This window comes from Amphiprion ocellaris, chromosome 8 (assembly GCF_022539595.1).
Source record: "Amphiprion ocellaris isolate individual 3 ecotype Okinawa chromosome 8, ASM2253959v1, whole genome shotgun sequence".
Classification (NCBI taxonomy): domain Eukaryota; kingdom Metazoa; phylum Chordata; class Actinopteri; family Pomacentridae; genus Amphiprion; species Amphiprion ocellaris.
Genome location: NC_072773.1, coordinates 10989031 through 11003003, shown reverse-complemented (window position 1 = coordinate 11003003; position 13973 = coordinate 10989031). Strand labels below are relative to the sequence as shown.

The following is a 13973-nucleotide window of genomic DNA, read 5'->3' as shown; positions in this document are numbered from 1 at the left end:
GTTTCAACGTAGTTATTGCCGAAGTTCTGCTTCAAACACTGTGTTTTTCCAGCAAACACAACTATCATTATTTCCTGGTAGAAAACCTATTAGGGATCATGTCCTTGTTGCAGCACTAGCAACTGACCTAAGAATGGGAGGTATAATACCAAATTATGAATAAGAATGGTGAATTCAGTCAAATTAGTTTTAGCTTGTTTCAAGCATCTTTACCGTTATAACTAAATATGCTGCCAATAAGTTGAGATTTCCCAATCTTATTTAAAACCAATAATGCTGCCGGTAGATTAAATATCTGAAGAAGTTTTGCATTCTACCAATCATTTTTAAAAAAAGATAACAAAAACTAAGAACAAATTATTTATAGGACTCTGGTTTAATCCTGATATCTACAAATCAGAAATACAGTCTAAGTCAAACTAGTCCTCCCTAAACAACTCATCCACACCTATATTTTCTCCTGGACTACTGCAACTCATTATTCACTTACCTTAATGATGCCTGCTTAAACTTGATTCAAAACACAGCAGCAGGACAACAGCTCACAAACACTACAGTGCTGGCTGAATTACGCTGGCTTCTCATTCCTTATAGAATTCAATCTAGGTTTCTATTGATTACTTCTAAATCACCACATGGTCTGACTCTACTCTACATCTCAGAACCTTTAATCCTTTTTTCTGGACCTACAGACCCCTTATATCAGAGAAAGAGCTGCTGTTAAAAATCCCAGTCCAGGCTTAAAAAAGAGGACCATGTTCTTAGCTCCAGTTCTGTGGAACAAGTTCCCTCTGACTGTCAGAAAAGCTGAATCAGTGCCTCAGCTCAAAAGGCTTTTATAAACTTGTACAGACAAGGATTTGTAAAATATTTTATGCATTATCTGATGTTTTATTGTTGCACTGTTAAATGTTTTAGTGGCTTTACTGAAGTTTTATTGTCTTTCTTTTCATGTTTTACTGGGGCTTTTTAATGTTTCATTGTTCTTGTTTTGTAAAGCACCTTGTACCTCCAGTTTGAATGGTGTTATAAAAATAAAGTTTGTTAGATTGTATTATTTTAGATTAGATTAGATTAGATCAGATCTCTTGGCTAACCCTGAGTGTGATTATACGTCATGCTGTATGTTTTTCAAAAATATTACCAGAAATGTCCTCAACAGTTTCACTTTCCACTGGTGTAGTCATTCATCCCTAGTGTAGAGTGCTGTACTCTAATGGACAGTGCTGCTCCTTGGTATACCTACTGCTTAGTCATCAAGAGGCTAAAGAAAACTACATTTTGTTGTGACTATACTGGTGACGAGTAAAAATGCTGACAAAATTTCTGGAGATATTTTTGGAAACACATAGCCTGATATATACAGTGCTATGCAAACACATCTGCCCCCCACCCAGTGTCTTCTCTTCTCATACTTAAATGTTCCTATATTTATTGAATTTTATAGAGAGATAACCCACAAAACACAAAATGTAATTTTGAAAAGATGATTTATTGAAGATTTTTTGAAAACCTGTATCATCCCTGCTTTATGCCAGACGTCACAGGGCCCATGTCTACAAAAGAAAGTTCCACCTTTGACTCATCCATCCATGGGATGTTATTCCAAAAGTCTTGGAGCTCATCCAGATATATATATATTTTTTTTTTGCAAATGCCACACAAACCTTTTGGTTCTTTTTGGTCAATAGTTGCCCATACCTTCTAACTCTCCCATGATGCTATTTTCTCCTAGAGTCTTCCTTATTGTGGAATCAAGTAGTCGGACCTTTACCAAAGCTAGTGAGGCCTGCAGATCTTTGATGTTTGTCTGGGTTCCTGTATGACCTCCTGGATGAGATACTGATGCTCTAGAGAAACATGGAACAGTGGTGAACCTTCTCAGGAGTGACCAGCCTACCAACATTTCTCCATTTGTGGATAATGTTTCTCACTGTGGTTCTCTGGAGTCCCAGAGCCTTAGTAATGGATTTTTAACATTTTCCAGACTGATAAATGCAAATGACTTTGCTTTATCATCTGTTCTTTAATCTCTTTAGAACATGGCATCATGTGCTGCTTTTTGAGACCCTTTAGCTACTTCACAATACCAGACAGGTTCTATTTAGTGATGTTTAGATTCAACAAACCTGGCAGTAATCATATGTGGGTGTGGCTGGTGAGACTGAACCCAATTGCCACATGAATTTGGTCGTTTGGTAGATTAGGGCAGGATGGGCTGGATAGCATTTTTCATTCAATAAATGATATTGTGATTTTAAAATGACATTTTGTGTTTTCTTGGGTTGTCTTTGATGATCTGAAACATGGGTTGCACTTGCAGCTAGAAGGTCTCCAGTTCGTGTCCCGGGATCTTTTTGCATGGAGTTTGCATGTTCTACCTGCGCATGCAAGGGTTTTCTACGGGTTCTCTGGCTTCCTCCCAGAGTAGAAAAACATGCTGAGGTTAATTGGTGATTCTAAATTGTCCGTAGGTGTGAATGTTTGTCTGTATATGTAGCCCTGTGATAGACTGGTGACCTGTCCAGGGTGTCCCCTGCCTTCACCCTAAGTGAGCTGGGATAGACTCCAGCCCCCCTCGACCTTAATGAGGAGTAAGCGGTGTATAGATAATGGATCTGAAACATTTAAGTGTGGCAAATATGAAAAAAAAGAAGATTTCTGTTGGGAAAATTCTTTTCCACAGCGTTGTAGACACATCTCAAAACACGTGTACAGACACACAGGCGTGAACAGCCTAAAGGAGACACCTCCCCACCCGTAAGAACAAACACATGCATGCCTGCTTACATAAATAATTAGTTGGTAGAATTACAGGTGAAAAAAAAAACTGAACTGTAATAGATACACTGTGGGATCATCATTGATGAGAAACATAATTTTTAGATTTTGTTGCTGTCAAAGTTTTGTTTCTGATTTTACCCACAATAATGTAGAAGCAGTGGGTGTGTGCACTGATCAGTGCTCATCCTGGATAGAAGAGCGGGTGGAATGTGGGAGAGGTAAGCATGACCTTATTGAACAACATTTCCCCTTCGGTGATAAAAAAAAAAAAAAAAAAAAAACATCCCTAAACAGAAGCAGTGCATTTTCTGGGGATATGACCTATTTCTGCAGAATTGCTAGGAACTGGATCATGTCTATTATATTATATTTCAATATATTTTTAGACATAGTGGGCTTCTTAGCTGGTCCTGACTGTGTCTATGTGTCCTGCTGTCTTTTTTACACAACCATTATGACTGTTCACTGGTGTGGTCACCTGTCCCGTTCTGAGCTGCACAGCGCTGCTGCTTGTCATATCCAGCCTGACAATCAGGGATGTGCAGCCATATGACGTGAGACTCCTCAGCACATGACATATTTAGCTTTAAAATGACGTCACGGCAGCGTGGGGCTCAGCAGGCAGGTCGTTCGTCAGTGTGAGAGAAGAGGAGCAGCAGGAGGAGACGGAGCAGTCTCCTCTCTTCTCCAGTGACGCGCTCTCATCCCCCTCTGTCCAACTCCTCCGAAACAAGCCTCCAGGATTCTCCTCCGTCGCTCCCCTCTTCCTTTTTTCAGTTGCACCTATATATATGTTTCCCCCCCCCCCCCCCTTTGGTTTATTTATTTATTTTTTTAAATTACTTTCTCTAACCCCTTCGTCGCCCTCAACACCTCCAGAGATGTAAGCAGATAATGAGGACCCCCCATTCAATCCTCTGGGCTTCAAAGAACCGAACATCCTCATCGTCCGCCCCCATTTTTTTTGGACCTTCAGCTGCCTTTCAACAATGTAGAAGAAGATGCGCTGTCATTTTAGCGACCAGGAAGCCAACTACATGCCCTGTTTCTGCTCGCGTTTCTTACATCTGTGCGTTTGCAGCCTGTGGGGTGGAAATGAAAGCTCTGCGTAAAGGTAAAGTTTGAGGGTACCTCTCTGGTTTCCAGCTCACCTGTCCGCCTGCCCCTGTCCTCCTGACTGATACCGAGGAAGAGGAACGTCAACAGAACATTAGGCGAACTTCAAAGAGACCTGACTGTTGTTCTGGTATTTTTTTAGTGGGATTTGGCTACGTTATTGGAGGAATCTGATGTGCGCAACGTTGAAGGATATGGCTTAAATAATGTTTGTGTTGACAGCTGGAGTAAGATCCGTAACTTGAGTGTTTTTTTTTATTATTTATTTTCATTTTTATTTTATTTTTTATCAGCCTCAGCAATTGTCGACTTTGGTGGAATCCCATCTAAATGGGAGGATACCTGGAGGACTGATTCGGCAGTCGAGAAAAATGTGGATAAAACGGAGTGTTGCGCGCAGGTAAGACACGAATAATTCGATTTAACTTGACGCTGCATTTGGGAGATGCTTGCATGAATCGAAACATGTCGATATTGTTTTTTGTTCACATTTGACGACGTTGTTCTACAACATGTTTGTCTCAGTTTTTAAATCTACGCCACTGCAAGTTCTGACAGTCTGCTGGAATTGATGATTGGATTACGTGTATCTGTAGGTGCGTAAAAGCAGGCCAGCTGTGGAACCGTTCTAGCAAAGTTCTCCACATAGACCGACCGCTGACCGGCGCGGTATTGACGGTAAAGAATGTTAAGGTAGATATGGTCAGTGTGTTTATAGAAGGAAGAATACGATGGAAAAGTTCTCCTGCTGAACGCTGGGGGTCACCAACAGCACGGAGCAACACAATCACACGGACAGACACGCGCGTGCTCACGCCACATGTGCACAGACACAGGCGCGTGCACGTCCTCAAGGTGAGGTCTGTCAGCTCCTCCCCACCTGTGACAACAAACACATGAACGCGCACTCAATTAGAAGGGTAATTAATTGGTGAAATTACAGGTGAAAAAGGGATACATTTCAAATCGGGATTATTGTGGCATTACATTTCTAGAGTGTGTTGCTTTCAAACCTTTATTTGGCTCTACCTTCAAAATATGGAAGCAGTGAGTGTATGCGCAGATCAGTGCTTATCCAGGAGAGAAGAACAGATGGAATGTGGGAGAGGTAAGCTTGACCTTATTGAACAGCACTGCCCCTTTGGTGATGAATAAAAATCCATCCCTATGTAGAAGCAGTGTGGAAAGCAGGCAGCTGATTTCAACTTAGTGGGGAAGCTTCTAAACTAAACCCCAATCCTGAGCTCATTCGTTGACTTTGAAATAGGTTTTGAGGTAATGACATGCTGTGAAATGAAGCCAAACCTGCTAGCAGTAAGGTTCTTTTGCCACCTGCAGGATCTCATTCCCAGAGGTAGGTCTAATTCCTGACCATTTGCTGCCATGCATTTATAATGCATAGCGTACACTGTACATCTTAGGGCTGACCTCGCAGGGTAATCGCAACACATGCCATAGACAGAGTAGTTGCACAAGATGATGAAATGAAATGCTCTTAGGTACCATATCTGTAGATGAATCGGTACGAGACACAGAGAAACCAATTTCCTTCTTCAAGAATTTGCTTGCTGACATGATGTGGAATGTCAAAATGGGATGCTGGATGAACAGTGACTGCTGATATGGGCTGAAGTCGCTTTTGATTTGTCATAATTTACCATATTTCACCATGTTTACCACCACAGGCTAAAATCTTGTATTATTTGTTGCTGTTATTTATCAGACAGGGATGGCAACCTTTGGTTGGTCCTTGCTGTAATGAAGTTTTACTTTTCCCGTGTAAATGGTGTAACCATTTTTGTTTTTTTTTTTAATTTAGAAAAAAAGGAGAAATGTACTGTGAGCGTATGCAGAGAAAGCTATTGTACCTGTTGGAGCAGACAAAGAACAGACCACCTACAGAAACTAGATATGTGGGCGTAAATGCAACAACACTGATGTTAACAAACCAGGAGGAAAGGACTGATGGATAGATGAAGACAAAATGTGAAAACAAGGCTTTAGAAGATGACCACTGGAGCTACTCATTATGTATTCAGGGCAACCTGTCTCATTAAAACAGCCTGTAGAATAAGTGATTATATCAACATGTACAGACTGAGTGATATGTGATAATATTGTTACATATTGTAATAAGCAGATTATCATGTCTTAAAATTGATATTTTACAGTAACTGTTCCAAGCAAATTGTAATTAGAAACTGACAGTTTAGAATATATGAGTTTTCTCAGTGAAATAATACAAAAACAGCCAGTTGAAGTAATTACTCAGAATTTATGAAGGCGGATTTGACATCTGTGTTGGATGCATCCTGCTTTTTTTGATAAATTAAAGTCAATGATAAATACTGTAGTTGATTTACTTTTTGTTATTAGACTTATGTAGGTTGTACGTTATTTTTGCAGGGATGATACCAATAGTGATCATCAATAATCTAGGAGACCAGTAACCTATATTTGGATCTGATTTACACGACTGTTCAAAGTGTGGGGTCACTTAGAAATGTCCTTATTTTTGTAAGAAAGCATTTCAATGAAGATAACATTAAATTCATCAGAAATACAGTCTAGACATTGTTAATGTGGTAAATGACTATTCTACCTGGAAACAGCTGATTTTTAATGGAATATTTCCATAGGGGTACAGAGGAACATTTCCAGCAACCATCATTCCTGTGTTCTAATGCTACATTGTGTTAGCTAATGGTGTTGAAAGGCTAACTGATGATTAGAATACCCTTGTGCAATGATGTTAGCACATGAATAAAAGTGAGTTTTCATGGGAAACATGAAATTGTCCAGGTGACCCCATACTTTTGAACAGTAGTGTACATTTGCAAAAAACTGACAAACTTTTGATCAAAATTTAAATAAAACGTAACTTTATAACTTTTTTGAAAGGATATTCCTCATGGCATGTAACCAATCACACGGCGCTGTGGGTGGGATATTGTCAGTTTGAATAAAACAGAACACGTTGCATTGTATTTCACACGTAAAAGTCACAGTCATAGGTTTTTCAATTTGCATACATGTTGTTTATCTCAAAGAAGATAGATTTGTTTAGATCCAGTGTCTGACTTGAGGCGTAACCAGCAGGGATCTCATCTCTCTTAGGCTTGGCATTGTTGACTTAATCTTTCACGGACGTCACACAGTCTTAGGCTCCCTACGGTGTGCTCTTGTGCTGCTGAAGCACTGGAGATGTTATCAGGCCATGGCACACTGCAGCTGCAAAATATTGCTGGCAGAGACACTAGTTGCCTCATTTTCCTGTTTCCAATTATTTACAGCAGGATTGTTCAGTATAGGTGACTATTCCCTCACGTGCCTTGCTTTTTTCTGGCCTTGTTAAATACCTGTAATAATGGAAATAGGGTGTGATATGTCAGGTAAATGAAGTGTTAGTTTGAAATGATTATTAGAAAAACAGCAACAAAAATAGTGAACGTGGTTTTAATGAAGTGTGTGCTACAACAACCTGGGAGTTTTCTCCTTGTATTGATATTACCGATGATCATATGCTTAGTATTCTGTGTGTTAAACCTGCATCAAGAAGAAGACTGTGATGTATCTGACTAATTGTCTAATTCTGATTCATATCACTGTTTTAATGTACAAGGGGTAATAATATGTTATACCAAACATTGTCGTGTTTTTTCCAGTGGAAAAAAAAAAAAAATTTCACAATATCCTGAGTCTAGAGCTGCTTGGGATGTGTATGACTAGCCGTCATCCTCACAACTAGCTCGACCAAGAACTCCAGGGTTAAATGTGGCATTACTGTGCTAGGGGCCGTAAGATATTCAGATATTCCTATGATTTAGGTGCCATCTTAATAGCCTCTATGAGGCTTATTAACTGGGCCTCTCTGGAGCGTGATTAACCTAATTTGCAGTGAAATAGGCTGTGTTGCTTCTCTGAGATCCTATTCTCTGGAGGCGTGTGTGTCTGTGTGAGTGTGTGTGTGTGTCTGCGTGTGTGTCGTTAACACCCTGTGCTCAGCAGTCTGTTAAATCCAGAAGGACCAGAACAGGTTGCCCTTGTGTAATAACGTAAGAGACAAAACAGACATAGATGCCGGTTCATCTGACCGTTGTGCAAATACCACGAGAAGAGAAAGATGAGAGAGCAAGAGAGGAAGTAGTTGTTGTTAAAGACACGGATGAACCATAAATGACTTCTCACTGACTGACACAACAATTAGCAGAGAAGAGAAAAGCAGAATTGGATCATGACTGCTATTGTGGTTCACTTACAATAACACATGCTAGCTGCATACTGCTTGAAAAGAGAAAAGTTTAGTTCATATATATAACTTGGAGAACCAGTGACACTAAAATACAATAGTTTCAGTGGCATCAATTGTAGGAAGTTTATTACTTTTTTTTCTGGACTTGAAAACTCAATGAAGCTGGCTTTAGTCCATCATGGGACAGTAGCCTTCCTAAACTACAGTAAAATCCCTGTATTTGGATCTCATGAAATCCAAGTCCAAGTTCCTACTGTAGTGCCAGCAGCCCTCAGCTTGATTGGATTTAATGAGCAGCCTGTCCAGTGAGAAAGTTTGGGTTACTATTTCACTGGAGCACATCCATCCCGTAGAGTAAAGGAACTAACAGCGCAGAGCTCATACTTGATTCATGTAGTGAGCTTTTGCTGGATCAATACTGCCTCTACAAAGGATCAGATTTATCCATCTTGGCCCTTCCCACTAACTAGCTTTCTCCAGGCATGGGGGCGTCTCTCAGCAGACCGCTTTCCGCTAAAATACTTCATAAATGAACAAAAGACAGCCACTTTTCCCACTACCCCACCCATCAGCCCCCCAAACCCCAACCCACTTTATTTTGCTCTAGGCTACTCAGTGGTAATTGATGTGGATTGTGGCGTGAGGCACAGTAAGAACTTTGACAGCGAGGGACTGATATGGTCGGAGCATTTTCGTGCTATTTTGATTCTTTTTCTTCTTCACACTTATTTCTTTACAGCCCTGCTTATCTTCCGGAGCATGTGGGTCATGTATACTGCGCCGGAGGACATTGTGCAGTGGGAGTAATTAATGGGATGATGCAACGCTCTTTGCTGTTGCATCTTCGACCCCACACATATACCCACCTCACCCCACCCTTTTCTTTTTTTTTGTTTGTTTTCTTCTATGAATTATGTTCAGACCTCAGCAGTGCTGCAGCGTTTCCTACACAACACTCATAGAAGCAGCTGCTGCAGCTCAGCGTTACAGCCATGGGTTGAATCTGTGTGTGTGTGTGTATGTGCGTGTGATTGAATGCATGTGTGTGCATGTTGCACACTCCCAAAACATTTGGACAATTTTATACAATATTTACCTACCCAGAGGCCTGCTGCACAGCAGCAATCCATAAATCTCTGTAGCTCCTCGGAAAGCCAACTGTGGTATTTATCTCGCTAATACTGGATCTACTGACGGCAGCTTAACACCTACACCTCAGAGCCTGCATTTTCCTAAGCAACATAGCATACAGCTGATATTCTAGAAAACAAACAAGCAAAAAAACCACAACAATAAAAACAACCCATAGCCAGCAAGTACAGATAATTCAAAAAGTGTTTTTTGATTTATGTTGAGAAGAAGTTAAGAGGGGGCTGCACAGTGGCTTGGTGATTAGCACTTTCATCTTGCAACTAAACAGCCCACAGAACCTCCCACAAAAACATGCTGAGGTTAACTGACAACTCAGAATTGTCCGTAGGTGTGAATGTGAGTGTAATTGTCTCTATGTGTAGCACTATGATAGACTGGTGACCCGTCCAGGGTGTCCCCTGCCTTCACCCTCAGTCAGCTGGGATAGACTCCAGCCCCCCTCAACCCTAATGAGGATTAAGCAGTGTATAGATAACGAATGGATGAGATGTTAAGAGATAAAATTTTTCAGGAAAACAGATAGTGCAATACAGAATGCTGGCATAGTAACAGGTCATAACAGAATCTTATGTATCTACGAAGATAATGGTGATTATCAGTACCACTGTTTCTGACCTCTGGAGAAGTTTGTTAGAGTTTATTCATTTTCAAAGTATTCTGGGGAAAAGCTCATGTATTTATGATTGCACAGGACACCGTGAAAGAGCTGTTCCTCATATGACCTGTCCTAAAGCAAAATACTTGAGGGATATGCAAGATGTCAGCAGCAATCGTGAACACCTGGCCAATCTCAAAGCTTATCACACTCATTTGATGTCAGTGGCATGCCACTTGGCTGGAGCAGTATCTAGGAGGATTTAGCCACCATAATCAGCAAATTAGAAACACAACATAGTGGGGAAAAGTGATTTGGTTCCCGTGTATCTTGGCAAATGAGCTTGCCACCACAGAGCCACTTGCATGTGTGTATGTTAGTGTGTGTGTGTGTGTGTGTGTGTGTGTGTGTGTATACATGCTGGGTTATATTTGTCCTGTCACTTAGTCTGAGAGCTTGAGCACACAGCCCTCTTCAGTTCCAACAAAGGCATGATTGCATATTCAACAGGCTGCAAATAGAGAGTCGGAGGTATCACAGCTCTTCTGAAAGTTTTCCCCGACAAATGCATTATACTCTTCTACATGTTTGAGTAACATTTGCTAAACTACAATGCTCAGCTGTTTTGGATAATCATTTAACCCCATTTAAAATTGCTGCTGCAACCAATATTTAAACATTTATGTCTTCGGTGGGAACAAATATGCTTCAGGCTGATAAAGACATACTGGGGATGATGGAAGGTACTGAGAAATAGACGAACTCTTCGCATGTTTAGTTTTTTGTGTGATAGCCATGTAATGTATTTTGGCCCATGACTGAAGTGCTGCCAAAGCAACATCTGGTTCTGAAAAAAAGAAACATAAAACTACACGTTCATCAGAAGTGAGGATCAGCTCCACTTCTCAGATATCAAAATGTCATCTCCCATAATCTGCACCCCCCCCAATGTTCGCTCAGAAATAAAAAGCCTGTTCAAGGCTCGTCCCTGAAAAGTGCTCTGCACAATGCGAGCGAGTAGAAAAAAGTGCCAAGCGAAGGGAAAAATGAAAAATGAGCAGAACTGGATTAAAATAACAATAGAGCATTTTGCTAATGGTCCATTTTGAGGTTCTGCCACAATATGATACACTGTGAGAATTATGATGAATAAGAAAGGTACTGATGTCTCTGGAGAAGTCCTATTGCTTTGCATGCCATACTTTGTGAGAATGTCAGCCCTTTATAACAGATGTATGCTGACTGTCACTCTTTCTCTCAAATGTGTTGACATATATTAAGGCCTGCATATTAAGGTTTATACTAAACTAGACTTTACTTTTGTTTCATGAAGAATTTCCTTTCCAGTCTGATAAAATGTAAAGCGGTTCTTCAACGATGTGTTAAAGTTTGTGTTTAGTGTCATAACAGGTTCTATTGTGGCCAGAGCTGTGTGCCAGTTAAAACGAGTTTCAAATAGAATAATGGAACAAGCCATGTAACCTCATAATTCATAAATATCCAATATGCAGCACCATTCATCAAAGTTGAGAGAATTCCTTTCAGCATTTTGTATACCCTCTGACATTTTCAATTTGCTTTATCATTAACAGTCTATTGAATTTATTGAACTGGAAAGCCAGACCTGCCATATTTTGCACATGAATAACACATTTCTCTAAGAAGTTCAGCCCTTTTAATGGCCATATTTCTTCAATGAAAGTTTGGTGTTTCTTTCAGACTATATGCATGATTACACTCCGCTGTGTGTATTTTTATTTCCGTGTGAAAAAGGAGATGATTCCAGTCAATTTAGGCATTATCTCTCAAGAGACACACAGATTACAGCTCACTGTGACTCTGATCTGCCTGCCAGATTTTAGTGATCAATGCATTACAGCTTGGAAGGGTAATGAGATTAGATCAGGGTAACTTCACAAAATACTGTGGCATCAGTAAATACTTTGGACCGCTATGAACAACAGTTACTTTTAGAATTTGTAATATCTTTAGTGTGACACAATCAATACTGATGTACCTATAACCGTAGAATTTATGAGACACAATACAAGTGGTTATTATAAAACCACTGCATTTTGTTTCATGTGAAACAAAAATGTGATTCAGATGAGGAATCCTGGCAGCTTTTGCATCTATTTACTCTCATATTTTGTACATATTATGTGTTAAATTGTATCCACAGGTAATTCCAGTTTAAAGAAGTCAATAATCAATGGTATTTTGAGAAGCTTTAATGTCAAAATGTACTAAAATAGATGGTAATACATCATAAAGTTACCATGTAGTACTTAAGCAACCACTATATGCACTATGAAATAACATTGCAAATGCAGTGACCAGGTTTGTTGCAAAAAAGCAGTTTGAGCCTGTCATTAGCAAGGTATCATTAAGTATGTAGAGTATAGGTTTGAAGTCCATTCCCCAGACAAGCTGACAGAATGTTGAGGGGTTACAAAACTTGCAAATAGCTGTAAAATGGTGGTTATTTTTGCTCTAAATAAAAACACATTTCACATTTCATTCTTTAGATTATGCAGAGCTATTTTCCTAGTTTCCACTCATGGTCTTATTTATTCATGGTCCCTAGCGTGTGTTGAAAATAGAGTAAAAGGAGAAGGAACACCTGAGAGACAGGTGTATTAAGGGCAGCAGAGTGCTCACAGAGTGTATTTGAATAAATGTGTTTCTGGACATGTTTGAATTGAAGCTCCCATATCCTCGCTCACTCCCTTGAGAGTTTTGCCCTGTGCAAAATAAGAACCCCAATTTTCTTCTGTAATCTAAATACCCAGAGGTCTACAGCCTTATCGTCTGCTTTACACCACACCAGGACTTTGCACATGCACAACTCACACAGTTTTCATTTTTCATAACTTATCTACAAGAGAAGTGTGTCTGATAGAACATGATTCACTCTGATTTAAATGTTCTTGGATATATATATTCTTATATATTTTTGTTAAACGTAATCAAAAGACATACTATTGGTTGACATGCAGGTTCCAAATGTGCACAACCAAATACCAGAACAGGAGAGAAACACTGACAAGAGGATTTGTTTGCAGAAAGAATGTCAATGAAAGGATGATGATGATCAAAAACAGGAGGTCTGTGAGCAGCGTCTCCCCACTGTAAACAATATAAGAGGCGACACAACTAATCTGTTTGACCATTTAAATCGGCACCACAGCAGTCTGAACAAGAAAAGCACACAGCGAGCGCAGCACTCTGACAAGGCTGCTCAGCTGTTGTATCATTTTCGACAGATGAAATCTTTAAACAATTCATGATCTACAGCAGTTGATTTCTAGTCGGATCGCAATCATGTGATCGTCAGCAGGCAGCTGCGTTTACTTGTAGCCATAGTTACAGTGACGCTGTGCCACTATCTCGCAATGATACAGAAATCTTCAACAAATCTGTGGATCCAGACTATAAGCTGCATCACTGCCAACATCTACTAACTGGGTTCTTGTGTCATTTCTGACCTTCCCTGATTAGTTTATCCAAATTCATTTGTCTGTTTCTGAGTAATGCTGCTAACTCTACCGCGTTCCATGGTGGAGTCATGTCAAGTGCAAAGCCAGATCTGAATGCAGTCCTAAGCAAAAAACTTTTCTAGATGCCTTGGCCGGGTTTTTTCAGCTTTTAAAAAATGATTCTTTATGCAATACAGTGTCATTTTTTTCCCTGCATTACGCTCCCCGACACCTCATATACACACAGATGATGAAGCACAGTGCAAAGTTAAACCTGTAATATTTCCTGTTCTCTCTGTATCAGAGAGTGAAATTAATCAAGCACCTGTTGAGTAAGCAGAACATAAATTTGTAAAACTTGGACATTCTTAACTGTTGTGTATTCTTTCATACCCATACACTATTTGCTATGCTAATCTTCATGAATTATTGTGACTAAGCTTAAACAAAGTGTAAAACTGAATTGTATGTGATAGTTAAATTTAATTAGGTATATGTATGAGGTTGTGGATTTTTTGTACAGTTTAAGACTGAGGCTGAGCAGCCCTCTTGTCTACCAGCAGTATTCGCAGAGCAGAAAGTCTGTTCACATCAA

At 39.9% G+C, this 13973-nt stretch overlaps 1 protein-coding gene across 1 annotated transcript in view; it reads left to right on the top strand.

The window, feature by feature from the left end:
• Positions 1–3422: 3422 nt before the first annotated feature.
• ajap1 (adherens junctions associated protein 1) overlaps positions 3423–13973 on the top strand; it is a 57005-nt gene continuing 46454 nt past the window's right edge. The window contains exon 1 of the mRNA XM_055012874.1: positions 3423–4300. Within this exon, the coding sequence (XP_054868849.1) occupies positions 4272–4300 (29 nt within the window). The 5' untranslated portion in view covers positions 3423–4271. The remainder of the gene's footprint in view (positions 4301–13973) is intronic.